This window comes from Beauveria bassiana, assembly GCF_000280675.1.
Source record: "Beauveria bassiana ARSEF 2860 unplaced genomic scaffold BBA_S00011, whole genome shotgun sequence".
In the NCBI taxonomy this organism is placed as follows: domain Eukaryota; kingdom Fungi; phylum Ascomycota; class Sordariomycetes; order Hypocreales; family Cordycipitaceae; genus Beauveria; species Beauveria bassiana.
In genome coordinates this window covers 97,557-113,674 of record NW_007930846.1, presented here as the reverse complement: position 1 = coordinate 113,674, position 16,118 = coordinate 97,557, and the positions used below count along the sequence as shown (strand labels likewise).

The 16,118-nt window shown below is 49.7% G+C and overlaps 7 protein-coding genes across 7 annotated transcripts; 4 read left to right on the top strand and 3 right to left on the bottom strand.

Annotated features, from left to right (window-relative positions):
- Positions 1–186: 186 nt before the first annotated feature.
- Positions 187–3,016, bottom strand: BBA_04686 (pantothenate transporter; the record flags this gene model as incomplete). Its single annotated transcript, XM_008599783.1, has 9 exons — positions 187–331; positions 1,166–1,291; positions 1,359–1,598; positions 1,675–1,903; positions 1,969–2,036; positions 2,091–2,184; positions 2,248–2,500; positions 2,556–2,657; positions 2,714–3,016. 9 exons carry the CDS (start codon positions 3,014–3,016, stop codon positions 187–189), a joined length of 1,560 nt encoding a protein of 519 aa, XP_008598005.1.
- A 692-nt stretch (positions 3,017–3,708) lies between these two features.
- Positions 3,709–4,991, top strand: BBA_04685 (2OG-Fe(II) oxygenase superfamily protein; the record flags this gene model as incomplete). The annotated part of the gene is made up of 4 exons (XM_008599782.1): positions 3,709–3,796; positions 3,862–3,963; positions 4,017–4,177; positions 4,233–4,991. 4 exons carry the CDS (start codon positions 3,709–3,711, stop codon positions 4,989–4,991), a joined length of 1,110 nt encoding a protein of 369 aa, XP_008598004.1.
- A 607-nt stretch (positions 4,992–5,598) lies between these two features.
- On the top strand, positions 5,599–7,341 carry BBA_04684 (tetratricopeptide repeat domain protein; the record flags this gene model as incomplete). The annotated part of the gene is made up of 1 exon (XM_008599781.1): positions 5,599–7,341. One exon carries the CDS (start codon positions 5,599–5,601, stop codon positions 7,339–7,341), a length of 1,743 nt encoding a protein of 580 aa, XP_008598003.1.
- A 947-nt stretch (positions 7,342–8,288) lies between these two features.
- Positions 8,289–9,887, bottom strand: BBA_04683 (putative thiosulfate sulfurtransferase; the record flags this gene model as incomplete). Its single annotated transcript, XM_008599780.1, has 1 exon — positions 8,289–9,887. One exon carries the CDS (start codon positions 9,885–9,887, stop codon positions 8,289–8,291), a length of 1,599 nt encoding a protein of 532 aa, XP_008598002.1.
- Positions 9,888–10,719: 832 nt separating this feature from the next.
- BBA_04682 (C6 finger domain protein, putative) lies at positions 10,720–11,947 on the top strand (the record flags this gene model as incomplete). Its single annotated transcript, XM_008599779.1, has 2 exons — positions 10,720–10,762; positions 10,818–11,947. 2 exons carry the CDS (start codon positions 10,720–10,722, stop codon positions 11,945–11,947), a joined length of 1,173 nt encoding a protein of 390 aa, XP_008598001.1.
- A 195-nt stretch (positions 11,948–12,142) lies between these two features.
- Positions 12,143–13,012, bottom strand: BBA_04681 (haloacid dehalogenase; the record flags this gene model as incomplete). Its single annotated transcript, XM_008599778.1, has 1 exon — positions 12,143–13,012. The coding sequence occupies one exon, from the start codon at positions 13,010–13,012 to the stop codon at positions 12,143–12,145; it is 870 nt and encodes a 289-aa protein (XP_008598000.1).
- A 1,305-nt stretch (positions 13,013–14,317) lies between these two features.
- Positions 14,318–16,103, top strand: BBA_04680 (C6 transcription factor; the record flags this gene model as incomplete). Its single annotated transcript, XM_008599777.1, has 2 exons — positions 14,318–15,922; positions 15,990–16,103. The coding sequence occupies 2 exons, from the start codon at positions 14,318–14,320 to the stop codon at positions 16,101–16,103; spliced, it is 1,719 nt and encodes a 572-aa protein (XP_008597999.1).
- Positions 16,104–16,118: the final 15 nt, after the last annotated feature.

The following is a 16,118-nucleotide window of genomic DNA, read 5'->3' as shown; positions in this document are numbered from 1 at the left end:
TATTGAGTTTGTTGTCGTGGCTCATCGCTCAACGCTTCAGCCACCACTCTCTTTCCTCGACAGCTCTTGTTACACTTTCAAAACAACTTGACAGAAAATTTCTGCAAATTGTACTTACATGTTTTCATTGACTCTCAGGCACTAGAGAATTTCCAAAAGAATGGCTGCCATCAAGGAGTCTGTCGCCTATGGAGTCGTCAACGAATGCATGTACAGTTCAAGCACCAGCACGGGCACGGTCAAGATGACCGACTGCGGCAAAAAGACGTGCCCAAACCACGTCGAGGGCTGGACCAAGGAGTGATTCTGAAGACGGCCGGATTTCTCGCCTCTGTTGATAGCTGTGTATTCTTTTTTTACGCAGTCAGTCCAGCGACAGCTTTTGAATGGGCGAGTTGGATGGTCTGGCATCGTGCACGAGCAGAAGTTTGGTTCATGTTTTTACAGTGTACACAGTGCTATTTGGGGTGTACAGGCAGGTCAGTTTCTTTCTATCACTGATCTGGGTTAGAGAAGAGAAGTCTTTAAACTCGTGGCAGAAACAAAAATACACAATTCTTGTAGAGAATTCTAGTAATGGCACTTCCTAGACTCACTCAGCAAATTCGCTTCCACTCCGGTGTTGAATTCTTCATACATATGTATGCGTTTTTGAGCTGTCTACTAGAAGACTGTGAGCCAAAAATCACGGTGTACGGTAGATGAGAATGGTTTGTGTGTGATCTCTGTAATAGAATGCGGCGCCCAAAAGCATCGCAGAGGGAGCATTGGCTCAGTCTGCTCACCTTTGCTATATTGGATGCTATCTTGCAAGGCAAGCACACACAATACAACTTGCAGCTAACATGAGGGCTATAAGTCGCACCGTCTGCTCATGCTACCAAAAGGCTATGGGTAGCCCCTCACGATCTCGTGCAAAAGTTTTGGCCTAGTACTCCATCACGATATGTTGCCATGTTGCCATGAAATGTTTCACGCCCTCGGCTTCAAGTCCATGTCCACAACGTCCCCTAGAACCGTTTCCCCCCTCCGATCAGCTGCCAGCTTTGCTTGCTTTATCCTCCTTGTTTCGCTTTCCGTAAACCGCGTGATCCACCAAGTCACCGTCGTCAAGATGATGCACGCGCCTACTAACCCCATGGCTACACAGAAAGGTACAGTGTACCGTGGGCCATAGCGGCTTCTAAAGATTTGTGGTCCGAGTGCGCCGCCGATCTGGCCGTAGCTGTTGACGAAGCCAATCGAAAAGGCCGAGCCCGTTGCGTGGGATGTGGTCTGTACACGCCATGGCCTGTTTTCATCTCACTGTCAGCCCGGGAATTTTCAAAGTTGGATAAAAAGCTGTGCCTGGGACCTACCACATGACTGGAAACCATGCCGCAGTCACGGCATTCCCAATCAAAGTGACTGCGTATATGGCAGCGCTGCTTGGATGGGCCACAAAGACCCCGTAGCAGATGATGATGATGACGAGAAAGGTGAGAGGATACAGCGGCCTCGGGATATTTCTCCGGTCAGCCATGATTCCGGTGACTGCGATGATGAGCAAGGCTGTGACAGTGATTGGAAGATTGAGGAGCTGAGCTTGGGCAATAGTTCTGTTGCGCACATTGAGACCGAATTAGTTTACGCTAGCAAATCGATATGGCTGCTTTTTGAAGACTGAGTACGTACGAGAACCCAAGGTCAGCGATGACGGTGGATTGGTAGAATGTAACACCCTGTGTTCCGACAGTAAAGGTGGCCCAGATGAGAGTGAAGAGCCAAAGCCTCTTGTCTCTGAGAGACGCAAAAATCTCGGACAAGTTGAAGTTGGCTTCGGTAGCTCGAGGAGCGTTTGCCGGTAGACGAGCTTGGATAAACTTTTTTTCTCTTTCGGTGAGCCAGCTTGCAGTTTCTGGGACTGAATGCGTAAAATATTAGCAGGCATTCTTTCATCCTTCTGGGTGGCAAAAGAAAAATCCGTACAGTCTGGTAGAACAAACCAGATTATGGAGCCGAATAGGACCGTCGCGAGCCCTTCCACAAGGAATAGCCTAAGATTGTGTCAGTTCATTGCTTCAGACATCAACTCCCTCATGGGAACAAACCATTGCCATCCTGAAAGCCCGCCGGCGCCTGAAATCGTGTCAAATCCATAGGCAAGTAATCCGCCAAGAATGCCGGCAGTATTTCCACAAATGTCTAGAAAAAATCATCAGTTAGCGGCATCTAGACAATACAAGCACAGTTGGAAGTTTTATTTACAGAAATATAGCAGACGAAGCGACATTTCATCCGGTCTGTACCAGTACGTCATTTGTAGGATGACGCCAGGAAATTGCCCTGCCTCGGCCAAGCCCAAAAGAAAGCGAGTTGCATATAAGCCTCCTTTATTTTTGACAGGCACATGGCACATGAGAAAGATGCCCCAGCCAATCATGATTCTGGATTGCCATTTCGAAGGCGAAAAGTATTTGAGTAAAAGGTTCGAAGGCGCCTCACCCACAATGTAGGGGATCTAGAATTGCGATGAGTTTGAAGACGAGGACTAGTTTCCCAAGAGTGTGACTCACGTAATAGGCGACTGTTACGAGGTTATATTCGTCCGCAGTCATGCCCAATTGTGTCATAATGTTGTGGCTTGTTCCCCGATTCATGATTCTGGCATTCGATATCTAAGCTCATTAGTCGGCGTTGTCACATATGCAACTTGCTCGTGGTTTGCGCCTACATTCTGGCTGTCTAATTGCTTGAACATGAAGATAAGGGAGCATAGCGTCATCAAACGCCAATCAATCTTGCGCAGGAGCTTTTTCTCCTCCTCTGCCGAGAGTAGTGTTCGGCCGCTCATGAGCTCTGCATCGTACCCTGCAATGCTTTCCTGCGAGGATGAGGCCTCTGGCATAGCCTCGCCCCGCGGTACAAATCGAATGCCGCGTGCATCCTGGTCATTTGCGCTATTAGTATAAACGTTGGTCGTTTTAATTGCTTCGACATCTTTGTGAGTCTCGATTGCACTGCTGGAGTTGGCCATGATTGGGGCTGATGTGGTCAAAAACCGGACTGTACACATCGACGGGATTGAGATCCAATGCCTCGTATAGATTTTGGTGTTGTCTTTTGCCGAATCATCCCATGTAGGAAGCGACTTCCGTGTCTATTTTAACAAAGTAGTCCTCACTCAGACTGGTGATCTACACGAGCATTGCAAATTCCGACCTTGGATGACGAGACAGATATGTCCGGCAAATGCCATCAGGAGAATAACATCCGAAGGTCAACATCCGAGCAAATGAATTGTACGGGGCTTGTAATCCACACAATACTGCCCATAAAGACCTCCTAAAATTTTGAAATGATTTCCATTCATAACCATCTTGAACAGTCTGAAGTATGTTCAATAGCTGCGGGGGCGCATCCCGACCGTTGCGGGCGGAGGATATATGACTGGCTCGGACCAAATAATTGGAGTCGCCATCAGGACTGCCAAGCACGCAACAGGCGTATGCACTAAAACGGCAGGCTGTGAACTGGGTTACCACCGTTCTCTTGTCGATCTCGTGAAATGTGAAGGACACTCGAAACTGACCGAATCGGCCAGTGTACACGCCTTTGATGTTGCCTACTAAAATAAACCAAGTATAAATCTACTTGATCTTGCGTTGAAATCCCGAATTGACTAGAAAGCTACACCAGAACTTCAGCAATACATTCCCACTTGTCATCATGTCTACCTTGACTCGAAAGCCATCTCCTGTTTCGGCGGGCGAGAAGATTCCCACATATCATCAAGTCCCGGAAACCTCATATGAGCGTATGTCGTTAATATAGCAGATGTCGTGAGAGCGCTGTTCTACTCTGATCTAACGCTTTGCGCAGTGGACTGGGCCGACCTGGCCACCCTAGATCTGTCTCGGTTCGATCAGCCAGGTGGTAAACAAGAGCTAGCGAAGCAGTTACATGAAGCTATTGAGAAGATAGGTCAGTGCCATACTCTGGTGCTCATTCTTTTCGCACGACTGATTTATCAGTAGGCTTCTTCTATATCGTCAATTTTGGATTGTCCCAAGACGCAGTGGACCGTCAATTCTCGATCGGAAAAGAGCTATTCAGTCTCCCTACGGAAGAAAAGCTCAAGTATCGTGCCGACCTTGAGCATGGTGGGTATAATGGGTACAAGCCTTTGGGCCTTCGCGTGAGTCGACTCTTGTGTAGAGCCTATACGACAATCGCGTCTAAGTTTTCATTAGGAAATAAGTCGAGGTGTTTTCGACAACACCGAGATATACAATATCCCAAAGTTTATTCCCTCTTTGGAGCGTTCTCATCCCGAGGTCGTAGACCAGAATCGCCCCGAAATTGAAGCATTTGCACGCCACATCCACAATGAGGTTGTGCGGAAGCTTCTTACACTATTCGCCATCATTCTGCAACTTCCAGAGGACGCCTTTCTCAAAATACATCGCTATGACGAGAAGAGCGACTGCCACTTACGGTATATGAAGTACCACCGTAGAACACAGCAAGAGAATGAGCAGCTCGGCAATGTTTGGGTCAAGGGCCACACCGACTTTGGCAGCCTCACGCTGTTGTTTCGCCAGCCTGTCGCAGCGCTGCAAGTCCGAACCCCTGATGGCGAGTGGAAGTGGGTGAAGCCACACCCCGGTAGTATTACGGTCAATGTGGCCGACTCGCTCGAGTTCTTTACCAATGGCTTTCTCAAGAGCAGCATCCACCGTGTTGTGGCACCACCACCTGATCAGAGGGACACAGAGCGCCTGGGGGTTTTGTATTTTGTCCGCCCAGAGGACAATGTGGAATTGAAGCCTGTGGCGAGCAAGGTATTGGAGCAATTGGGCTTTGACCAGGTCACGGACAAGAGCGCCGTGGGCATTACGGCGGGTGAGTGGGTGAAGGCTAGGGTAGCCAAAGGCGTGGCAAAAGGACCGCACGGCGAGGTTGAAGAGGTGCCAATTATTGGTGGTAAAAAGGCAAAGTATTACGATTAAAGATGTGCAGCTCACTAGAATTTCAGTGATGCACTTTATTTTCAGTAATGGCTATCTAACGGGAGAAGGCATGCTTCTAGCTGTATTTGTACGAGACATTCTTACATTTGAAGACATAGAAGACTAGCTAACACAGTGAGTCACTTATAATAGGAAGTGGTTCGCGAAGAATTACTTGCCATGCCAAGTATTACTCGGCTTGGTGTGTCAGTAATGCGGGCGGGAGACCGTCACCAGGATCCCAGCGCTAACCACCCTGTAAGCACCTAATTGACAACTAATTAGTGAATTTATAGGCTCCTTTATAGGTGGAACATTCCGCGGGTTGCGGGGTGCGGGGTTCTATTCAGCTTCAATTCAATCATCCGAGAAGGCTGGGTTAAAAAGGTCCGACATGCCGTCGCAGAGACCCTGCGACTGTGGATAAGCAAATGGATGACGGAAAAGTAGATTCTGAAGGTGTCATCTTTGTCTTGAATCCAAAAAAAATTATCCGGTTAATTTGCGATTGAACGATCACGCGCAGTGCGCCGAAACACCAGAGAAGCAGCCACATTCCCTGCATCACTCGTTCAAAGTCGCAGCAATATCCAGTCACAATCACAGCATGGACTCCCCAACCGGCAACCAAGTGAAAATCAGGGCATCTAGCGACCCTTACTACGATCTAGGAAGCTTTACTTTGCAGGTTTCAACACAGTCTGCAGAGGCTCAAACGTGGTTCAACCGGGCCTTGCTCTGGACCTATTGTTTCAATCATGACGAAGCCATCGCTTGCTACAAGCAGGCACTTGGCCATGATGAAAACCTGGCCATTGCGTATTGGGGTGTTTCTTTTTGCTCTGGGCCAAATTACAACAAGACTTGGCGTCTGTTCGATGAGAGAGACAAGCTTGACGCAATTGCGGCCACCTATAAATACTCGCAGATGGCTCAACGCAGGATCAAGCACGCGACGGATTGGGAGGCAGCCCTCATACGGGCGCTTGATAAGCGATATCCATCCGATGATCCGACGAGAGACTTTAGTGTCTGTGATGAAGCATACGCCGATGCCATGCGTGAGATGCATCGGCGCTTTGGCGATGGTGATTTTGATACAGTCACCTTGTTCGCCGATGCACTGATGAACTGCGCCCCGCGAAGACTGTTCGACTCTACCACTGGCCTTCCGATATCGAGCTCCCCAGTCTTTGAGGTCAAGGAATTACTAGAGAGAAACTTGGCGCTGCCGGGCGTGGAAAAGCACCCTGGTGTTGCGCACATGTACATTCATCTCATGGAAATGTCTGCCACGCCCGAGGCCGCGCTGAGAGCAGCTGACATGATACGCGACCAAGTGCCGGATACCGGCCATACCTATCATATGCCTGCTCATATTGATGTTCTCATTGGCGATTACCGACGAGCGGTAGAATACAATCTCAAGGCAACCACTGCAGACGACAAGTTCTTTCGAAATAACGGTGGCTTGACGTTTTACAGCTATTACCGGATGCACGATTATCATTCTCTCATTTACGCGGCCATGCTGGCTGGCAAATCGCAAATAGCGCTGTCGGCGACCACGCGAATGGAAGCAGCCATCACGGAAGACGTGCTCCGGGTTGAGACGCCTGCGCTGGCCGACTGGATGGAGTTCTTCTTGGCGGTGCGGGTTCATGTGTACATTCGCTTTGGGATGTGGGACGAGCTGTTGGCGCTCGGCCCATTCGAGGACAAGCACCTGTACTGCGTCACCAACGTCATGAGGCATTACGGGAGAGCTATAGCCTTTGCTGCGACGCGGCAGGTGGCCAAGGCAGACGAGGAGAGGGAGCGCTTCAAGGCGGCTTCCTCTCTCGTTCCCCCGACACGCCTGGATTTTCCTAATAAAATCACTGACATTCTCCACGTTGCGTCGGCCATGCTGGACGGAGAGATTGAGTATAGAAGGCGTAATTTTGACGTTGCCTTCCAAAGGCTTCGCGATGCCATTGCGCTCGAGGACAAGCTGCCGTTTGCGGAGCCGTGGGGTTGGATGCTCCCGGCACGGCATGCGTACGCAGCACTGTCCCTGGAGCAAGGCCACGTCGACCAGGCTCTGGAAGCCTATGCCGAGGACTTGGGATACGTGCCAACACCGGGACGCGCCCACCAGCACCCGAATAACATTTGGGCGTTGCATGGGTACCACGAGTGCCTTGCGCGTGTCGGTCGCGACGCGGAAGCTGGGATTATCAAACGACTATTGCTCATTGCTGCGGCAGAGGCTGATGTTGAGATTACATCGTCGTGCTTTTGCAGACTAGACTCGTCGTTTGGATGTCAAGGCAAGAGTAAGAGCAACGGCTGCCACGTCACCGAGTGAGGTAAAGCTATTATTTGAATGCTATTAGCACGAGAGCTTTTACTACGTGCATGAGCCTCGCGTGACGTTACTGCATATTCTTTTGGTGTAAATTACATTAACATAAAAGTATATTTTAAAGATAAAATATATTTGGCTGTATCCCTGCGACTAAAACCGCCCCTCTCGCCGCCTCTTAAAGCCCTTAGGGTTAACATTTGCTACATTTGTAAAAGGTCTAAACGCCTTTTCGCTATTTGTAACAAACATGTACACATTGGCCCAAGAAACCTACAGTTCTTCTGCGCTAATTTCCCCTCAGTATGTGTTGTTGTTGAACCCGTTAACTCTAGCCTTGTACACACTCAAGGGGTGGACAAAAAAAACAAGCGCTCCCACCAAGATACCACTAATAATTAGATAAATTATCTTTAAAAGTAGTTAACTAAGATTAATAAAATAATAATAGATAGATAATATAATAACTAAAAAGTACTAATATAACTTTTTTTAAAAAAAATTTACTTAGTCTTTTATAATATAAATAAATAACCTATTTCAAAGTAAAAATATCTACTATTTTTAATTAAAGTTTTAAATAGTTAGAGAAATAGATAAAAAGATATTTTAGTTACTAAGAGGTAAATTAATACTTAAATATTATATTAAGATTTTCTTTATATTTTTATAGTTATACTTTTCTTATTATAATGTATTAAAAGTAATATAGCTATATTATTAGGTAGAGCGCTCGTTTTTTTTTGTCCCCCGCATAACACTGTACTAACTACTATTTACTTAACTAGGCCTTATAATACCTTTAAGATCGATGGCAACATAATAGTTATTCTTCTATCAATACATTATGCTGATTCTATAATCTTATGCAAGTTGATAACTCTTTCGTTCCATCAACAATTTTGTAAAATAGCCACTCGCTTGTCTTGTTCAACCACATAAATGAATAGCTATTGTGTCTTTTGCAGCGTCGGTGCCTCATCTCGTACCACATGAAACGATGCCACTCCATCATTGGCAAGCTGAGCAACGAGCCCATACTCCCAGTCCAGATAGCCCTGCATGTCCCCGCGGGCATTCTCTGTTCCCTCGTAGGGGCGTTTGTACACGTCAATGGGTTCTGACAACCATTGGCATTTCGTTTCCAAAGCGCCCTTGATCTGCGCCCAAGCCAATGTTCCGCCAGCAAGATATACAACCTCTTGGGAGACGGCACTCCGTGCATGCGCCAGATTTGCCGCTGCGACCTTGCCATCGGGCGATGTTAAAACAATGGTAGCAGAACTGTTTTGAATGGTTTTCAGGTCGCGAGAAAGCTCCGGTCCAGATGCGTACCAAGCACCAGGAATATGGCCCTTGCGGTAGCTCGTGCTTCGGGCAAGATCTACCACCACAATATTCGTCAGCTTGGGCAGGTCGTCGACCGTAACGAGACCAGAATCAGGCACGCTCCAAAGCGGTCGCTCTGGTGCAGGTAAATCTGCGGGGATGGTCGAAGATTCCTCCAAGACGTAGACCTCCCACCCCAGCTGCTTCAGCCAGCTAGCCGTCATCGGCGCTCGAGTGCCATCGTCGTCATATAAAACAATCCGGGCACCGCGTACTCCGATCCATTCATCAGTGGCCTGAACTAGCTGGCCACCGGGAGCAGATTCGAAAAACGGCGGGTGACGGGCAGCATACTCTTCTGGCGTCCTCACATCTAGCAGATGCAGAGTTCTCTTTTCGCTCTCAGTCACAAGCTGAACAAGTTTGCTGACGTTGATGAAAGACACACCGACGTGGTGACTCCAAGCGATAGCATGCTCTCGAGCCCTTTTTCTCGATTCCTGCGATGGCTCGGAGACTCGGAGGGTTTTGCCCTGTTCAAGCTCCAGTCCTGCCAACAACCAGCCAATGGTGCCGTTTCTAACCGCAACAACCTTGTTTGGTATTCCAGCGTTGACCAAGCTCTGTGTCCCCAAGATGCTGCGCGTGCGACCGGCACAGTTGACAAAGACTTGGGTGGTGGGCGACGGAGCAGCTTCGAAAATCCGATGCACAAGCTCGCCTCCGGGACAGCTCACACCGCGGGGAATACTCATGGTGTGGTATTCGGAGAAGCGTCGCGCATCGAGTACAACGACATCCTGTTCGGTTTTCAAGACTTTGTCGACCTCGGCAGCTGGCATCGATGGTGTGTGCTTGATTGCCTCTACCAATTCGCCAAACGCTTTGGACGGTACGTTGACGTCTCGGTAGACTTCGCCCACGAGCGCATAGGCGGACAGTCCACCCTCTAGGATCGCGACGTCGCGATATCCGATGGCAAGGATGCGGGACACGGCGCGCTGTGCGTACCCCTCTCCATCATCGTAAACGACAATGGGTGCCGACAAACGGGGAACCAGTGCGGGTAGCTTGACTTCAAGCTCGGATACCGGAACACTAATGGCAAATAAAGGGTGGGATAGGGAATATGGTCCCTCCTCACGGACGTCAACGAGAGCAATTTCCTGGTGGTTTATCCAGCTGCGGCGCACTGTTTGCGCTGTGACGAAGCCAACCATGGTACAGATGTACGTGGTGCGGGGTCAGCCAGTTGAGTAGACAGTCGTCGAGTTTGTTGGCATGCTGCCAAGTATAAATGGTACTGATTCGAGTAAGTACGTAGCGTGTTTATAGTCATGCGTCTAATATCCAATGGGAATATTTAGGAACAATGTCGCTTCTAAAAAATGGTCCGAGAGTATGTAGAAGCGTTAAGCGGTTACCTCTGTGAACTAGGACCAAGACGTGCTAGCCAACTACAGCCACTGTATGCTCGAGCTGACTTCGGGCGGGTGCTATAGTCGCGCCGCCTGTCATTTGGCTTTAATACTAAACCCGAGGGCATAGACGATATTTTGAATCAGATGTGTGAGTGACAGGGTCCTGGATCTTTTTGACCTCGAGAGCGGAAACTTTGAGCGCATGCATAACGGCACTAAAGGGGTTTGATACTAGCGTACGCTATGTTTGACGGTAACATACTAATATCGCTGTATCATCTTGATATACTACCATATCTAGAGTTAATTATATAAACCATATAATATATTGTATCAAGCAACTTTTATTTAGCTAAGATACGTGTCCTACCGTCGAAGAAAGATGCTGGAACGAAGATAACAACTCAGTTAGTTGCCTTGGTGGAGACTATGACCGACAGTGGCTTGATGACGCCACGCGATAGCGCTATTAGGCCACCTTGGTAAAGATTACAGTGCCATCATACTCCAATAGGGTCGAGGTACCAATGTGCGGCCTACTACATCGCAACCATGACTCTGTGTTGAACATCACAGGTCAAATCTCGTGACTCCCTTTGCTGCAGTCCAATTCTAGTTTGCAAATGACAAAATGAATGCCGAACGACACAAACGGCATTCCTGCGAGTCATGTCGTGAGTCTTAGCAGTCCCCATTCATTGAAAACTAAATTCTCATGCCAACCAAAAGGGTCGCGGAAGCTGAAATGCTCGGGAGAAAAGACTGGGTGCTCGCGGTGTACTGCTCTGTCGCTGCGGTGTAAATTTCGCGCCAAGGGGGCGCCTGGACGGCCTAGAAAGAGAATCACGGCAATCTTGCCATCGCCGCAGCCTGAAATTGGGGACTGGGAGCTTCAAAACGGGCAGACTCGGCCCTTGTATCAGTCACTGGCCCATGAACAAGAACATCAACAAAAGGAAGTGAGACACCAGCAGCAGCAACGCAGTTGCGAGTCTTCAATTGCACAAGCGCGGTTTGATCCATGCGGTCTCCTTGAGCTCTCGTCAAGTCTGCCCGATGGCTTCGCGGCTTCTTGCGACATTGGTCACCTATTGGCTGAAATCGACCCAAGCGCACTGTATAACAATTTGCCTGAATACGGCGATTTCCTTGAGCACTTCGGACGACCCGCCTCCAATGCTGCTACGCATAATAATATCACACCCCAATCGGTTTCGGACGCTTTGGGACCGCCGACGGCATCACCATGTGAGTGCGGCGCAGACGTTCTCGAGACGCTACGTCTGCTAAAACAACTCCCTCCATCACACGCTCTCCTCCAAAGGCTGCGTATTGGAGTTGACCTTTTCGAGCGGCTACTCACATGTCCCGTGTGTTATAACCTGGCCAAGCCGCCTCGCATTACAATTCAAAACGTGCTCCTCATTGGTCGCCTCATGGTCGAGGTCACGTCGGGCTACCAACATTATCTACAGTGGATACGAGAGACTTGTACGCAATCGAATTCGGAGGAAAAAACGGTACATGTTGCTTCCGGCGAAGAAACAGAATCGATGCTGGCTTTCGCGGTCAGCAATGTTCAATTTCGGGAAATGGTAATTCACGGCCTATGTACGGATGCGCAACGCATCTCCGCTCTAGGCAAGAAATTTGAGCGCAGGCAACACGACCGTCACAAGATTGGACATGAAAAGTGTCCTACCGCTGAAGAAAGATGCTGGAAAGAAGAAAACACTCTCGAGCTTGATCCGTTAGATATTTGTCCACATAATCCAGCAGCGAAAGTACTGACGCCCTGCTTCCGTATAGTAGAAGAAGTCCAGAGTAGGATTCAAAGGCTACAATACGACCTTCGGTAACTTATAAAATGGCAAATATAGACTTAAACCATTGCCAGGTTGGTTGACTTCTAACAGCATCTCTCATTAAGTCTTGCGACAAGCGTGACATCACATTAGAAGCACAAGAATCAGTGCATGGCAAGAGCTGCTACGAATCTGATTAGCTCGCCTTAGGATGATGCATATTCGAGGGCTATATTCATAGTATCATCGCTACTCTGTCTTGATCTCCTCGAGCCGCTTCGCCAGTGCGACAAACCCGCCCTCGTCCTCCTTGACCCAGAGATCAACCCACGCCTTGGCCTCTTGCAGCTTTTCCGCCGGCCACTCCTCCTCCTTTCGCCTTTCCACATACACGGTCCGCAGGCCAACCTTTCTCGCCGCCTCCAAGTCGGCCATGTGCGCCGCGACCATGGCCACCTCGTCAGGGCGCAGACCCAGCTCCCTGGCGGCGCCGAGGTACGTCTCGGGCGCCGGCTTGTACGCCTTGAGCGACTCGGCGCAGAACAGATGCTGGAAGCCCAAGTCGCCAAAGTCGTTGAGATCCCGCACCAGGTTCGTGCTGCCGTTGCTCAGCGTTGCCGTCTGAAGGCGCAGAGGCGGCGCGGCCAATCTCGCCAGTCCCTCGACGGTGTCGGGCCAGGGCACGAGGCGGTGCCACACCAGACTCAGTGACTTGATCTCCGTCGCGGAAAAGAGCCCCTCGAGCTGCCATTCTTCCAGAATGTCAACCAGGCTGTCGTGGAAGTGCTCCTCGGTCGTCTTGAACGTGGCCGCGTCTTGAACCCCCGCGCGGGCCTGCGACCGCACAAAGAGCCAGTACGACGACCTCCAGGCGTCGGCGAAACGAGCCGTCCAGCCCTGCTGGTCGGTCTCGCCGCCGGCATAGTTGGCGTTGAGATTCTCGAGGCGCTCGCGCAAGTCTGCGGAGGGAGCGCCAGCGCCGTCTGCGGTATTGAGCTTGCGATGGATGCGCAGCTGCAGCTCGTCAATGACCGAGGTACGCCAATCGACGGTTGTGCCAAAGACGTCGAATGTGAGCGCCTTGACGGACAGAAGAGGTGAGATTGCGCCTGGTGACATTGTTTTTTGTATCAGATTGGCTGGTGACAAAGAGCTAGCTTAAGTATGGAGAGGGATAGCGGCTTGCGGTTTCGACTTTTATAGCTGTCGTGGGGCAGATGTCGTCATACTTGTAGAAGCTTGATCCGCGACGCTGATGTGTACGCTTGAGCATCCTCTTCCATTTTCGCGTTCAATTAATATTCTCTTTGCTGTATTTGAAGCTGAGACCCTTTGTTCGCGTTATTTTACTAAGCCTTGTCGATAAGTCTGGCGTGATGACTCAGGCCGCGAGATGCCGACTTGCTGTCGCAGCCCCAATGAGAAAGAGGTGATAGCAACGACGGTTCAAGTTGACCAAAACAAATTTACTCGGCTTTATGATAGGTCTTAATTCCCGTTTGGCCGATCACGTTTGGCGACTTGTCTAATGTCAGCCAGGGTCGCTTCTCGACTAACCCGTTTCTACCACGTTACGATAGCGTTCAGTCTACAAGAGGGCTTCCACCTATGGTGGAGTTTTTAGCACTTGTCCAAGATAGAAGGACACCACACAGCAGCAACCACCATAGATAGAGGCGCCAGGATAGGAGAGGCAAAGGGCACAGGGGTTTTTCCACCCTAACTAGGGTTTTCCCGTGTATCTTAGTAGTCTATGGGGTAATACATTAATCAATCATCTAATTGATCAACAGAGACAAATTAGTGGGGCGTAAATTACGCATATCAATAATTTCCCATTCTTTCCTCGCAAGTAAATACGAATTACATGATTCATGCATCGCTCTCGTCGAGTAATTTTATTGTCAGTTGCGTCAATCACCGGCTTTCCCGAGTGTTTGTTGCCGCGAATTTCAGCGCTTGTAACGCAGCGGATTATTATCAGCTCCTCATTTATTAGTAGTGACAAGTTTTACGCGTCTCTACAGAGTAACAACAAACCGGATTTCCATCCGTCTGCATTTCAAAAACTTGCATACGACTAACATCTTGCCCTCTTTATCCTTATTTAGTGCTGAATTAATGATGGCCCGCGCCACCATGTTGAAACGTCGCCCTACCCCAAGCCAAGCCCTTTTCAGCCACACAAGCTGGACTGCGCAATTGATTGACCAGATCCTGGGCTGCACACCACTTTGCAGCAATAATCAACTGGCAGAAACAGCTGTTATCTGCGGTCATTGATTGATCCCCGCGTCAACTCCATCATGGCTTCTTGCGTCCACGCCTAATAAAAAGCTCCAACTTGGCGAAACCCCCCCCTTTACTCGCAGTTTTGACCCATTGCTGTTAGCTCATCACCCATCCTATGCTTTGTTTTTGAACATGCGACCACCCCGAAAATCAGCGTCTGCGCCCACGACTAGGCAGCCCAGGAACGCTGCTGCAGCTGGACGGCAGAGGAAATGGCATCCGCGAGTCTTTACTGGCTGCCTCAATTGTCGCAAGAGGCACGTAAAGTGCGACGAGCAGACGCCCTCTTGTGCAAAATGCGCGCGACTAAACCTGCATTGCACATTTAGCCGCACCTTTGTTCCGCTCGCTGTCGACCACAATGTGGCCAACAACAAGACCCCGGCCACCACTTTGATCATGGCCGGTCAGGGTGGTGGCGGCCCCGACATGGCCGGCGCTTCATCGGACGACCTGGATGGAGTTTTTGACTGGGCTGTACCATTGCCTGATGAGCCGCCTCAATCCTCTTTTTCCCAAGCCGTTCCGACGACTGATGATGGCATGGACGTACCATCGTTCCAGCTCTGCCTACCAGCCCAGGTACAAGGCGACCAGAATACCATGTATTACCAACACTACCTCTTCACTGTATCACCACTCCTCATCATCTTTGACACGCCTTGCAACTCTAATCCCTATCGGATGCTACTCAGTCTCGTGGGAGACGAAAATTCCACTCTCCTTCAAAGTACCATGGAAGCCCTCGGAGCCATGCACCTTGCCAGTGTCCCGCAGACGGAGAAGCGTTCCGAGCACCGCGCCGCAGCCATCAAATTGTACGCCAACGTCGTGTCGCGGCTTCGACAAGCTCTACTTTCACTCGACGGGCAGGCTGCTAGTCTTGAGCTCCTGGCAATATGCCTGCTGCTTTGCATGTACGAGAAAATGTCCGCTACCGACGCTTCCTGGAAGGTGCACCTGCGAGGAGCCAGTCAAATAACCCAGGCCATGTATTCACCTGGCCTGACTGTGGCCAACCGAAATAAAAGTAGTGCGCTTACTCTGGGCAGCGATAATCTGCCCATACGGCGATTCTTGGTATCTCTCCTGTCATATCTCGACGTTGCGGCTTCGTGTGCGACTGGCGAAGCCCCCTTCATAGCGGGCGACTATTGGGAGACGTTGGGGGGCGGGTGGCAGTACAATTTGGGCGTTCCAGACTTTGCAGCAAGTCACTGTACAGCGAACCGGGAATTAGCACAGGTTCGCAGTGCATGGTCGAGGCTCATGTCGATACAGGCCGAGATTAGCAGCTTTGCCAAGTTGCAGCGTTCCGGTCTGGACGAGCAGCAAAAAGACGCCATACATGTCGATTTAGTTTACAGACTGAAGAACTGGCATGACAGTGCCCCGAATGTATTCCTACAGTTGGAAAACCTCAATGAAGTACCATTCGATGCATTGGATAGCGAAATCGAGATTCTGACCGTCACCGCTTGCGTCGAAAGCTACGCCTCGGCATGTGCCATCTACCTCGACAGAATCGCCACCAAAAGACTACAGCGCGCAGCCGATGACGACGACGTTAAATCTGCCGTCGATAGAGTCTTCACGCTTACCCTAAACTTTTCTCACGGCATCAGCCAACTCGCCGTCGTGTGGCCACTGCTTACAGCAGGCGTCGCTACAGTGGATCAGCACCAACAGGAGTTGTGTCGCCAGAAGTTAAACGGCATGAGGAACTTTGGTTTCAAGGTACATGAAATTTCTTTCACAAGGTTAATGCTAAAGAAAAAAAATTGGCCTTACTGATTATTTACAGCACGTGTCCCGGGCACTAGAGACTTTGGAATATTGTTGGCAGCATATGGAACGCTACGACAATGTGGACTATGACCAGTTTGAAGCCATGCTGTCTTCCAATCTGGTCCCGTAGTAATGAAAACTCTTT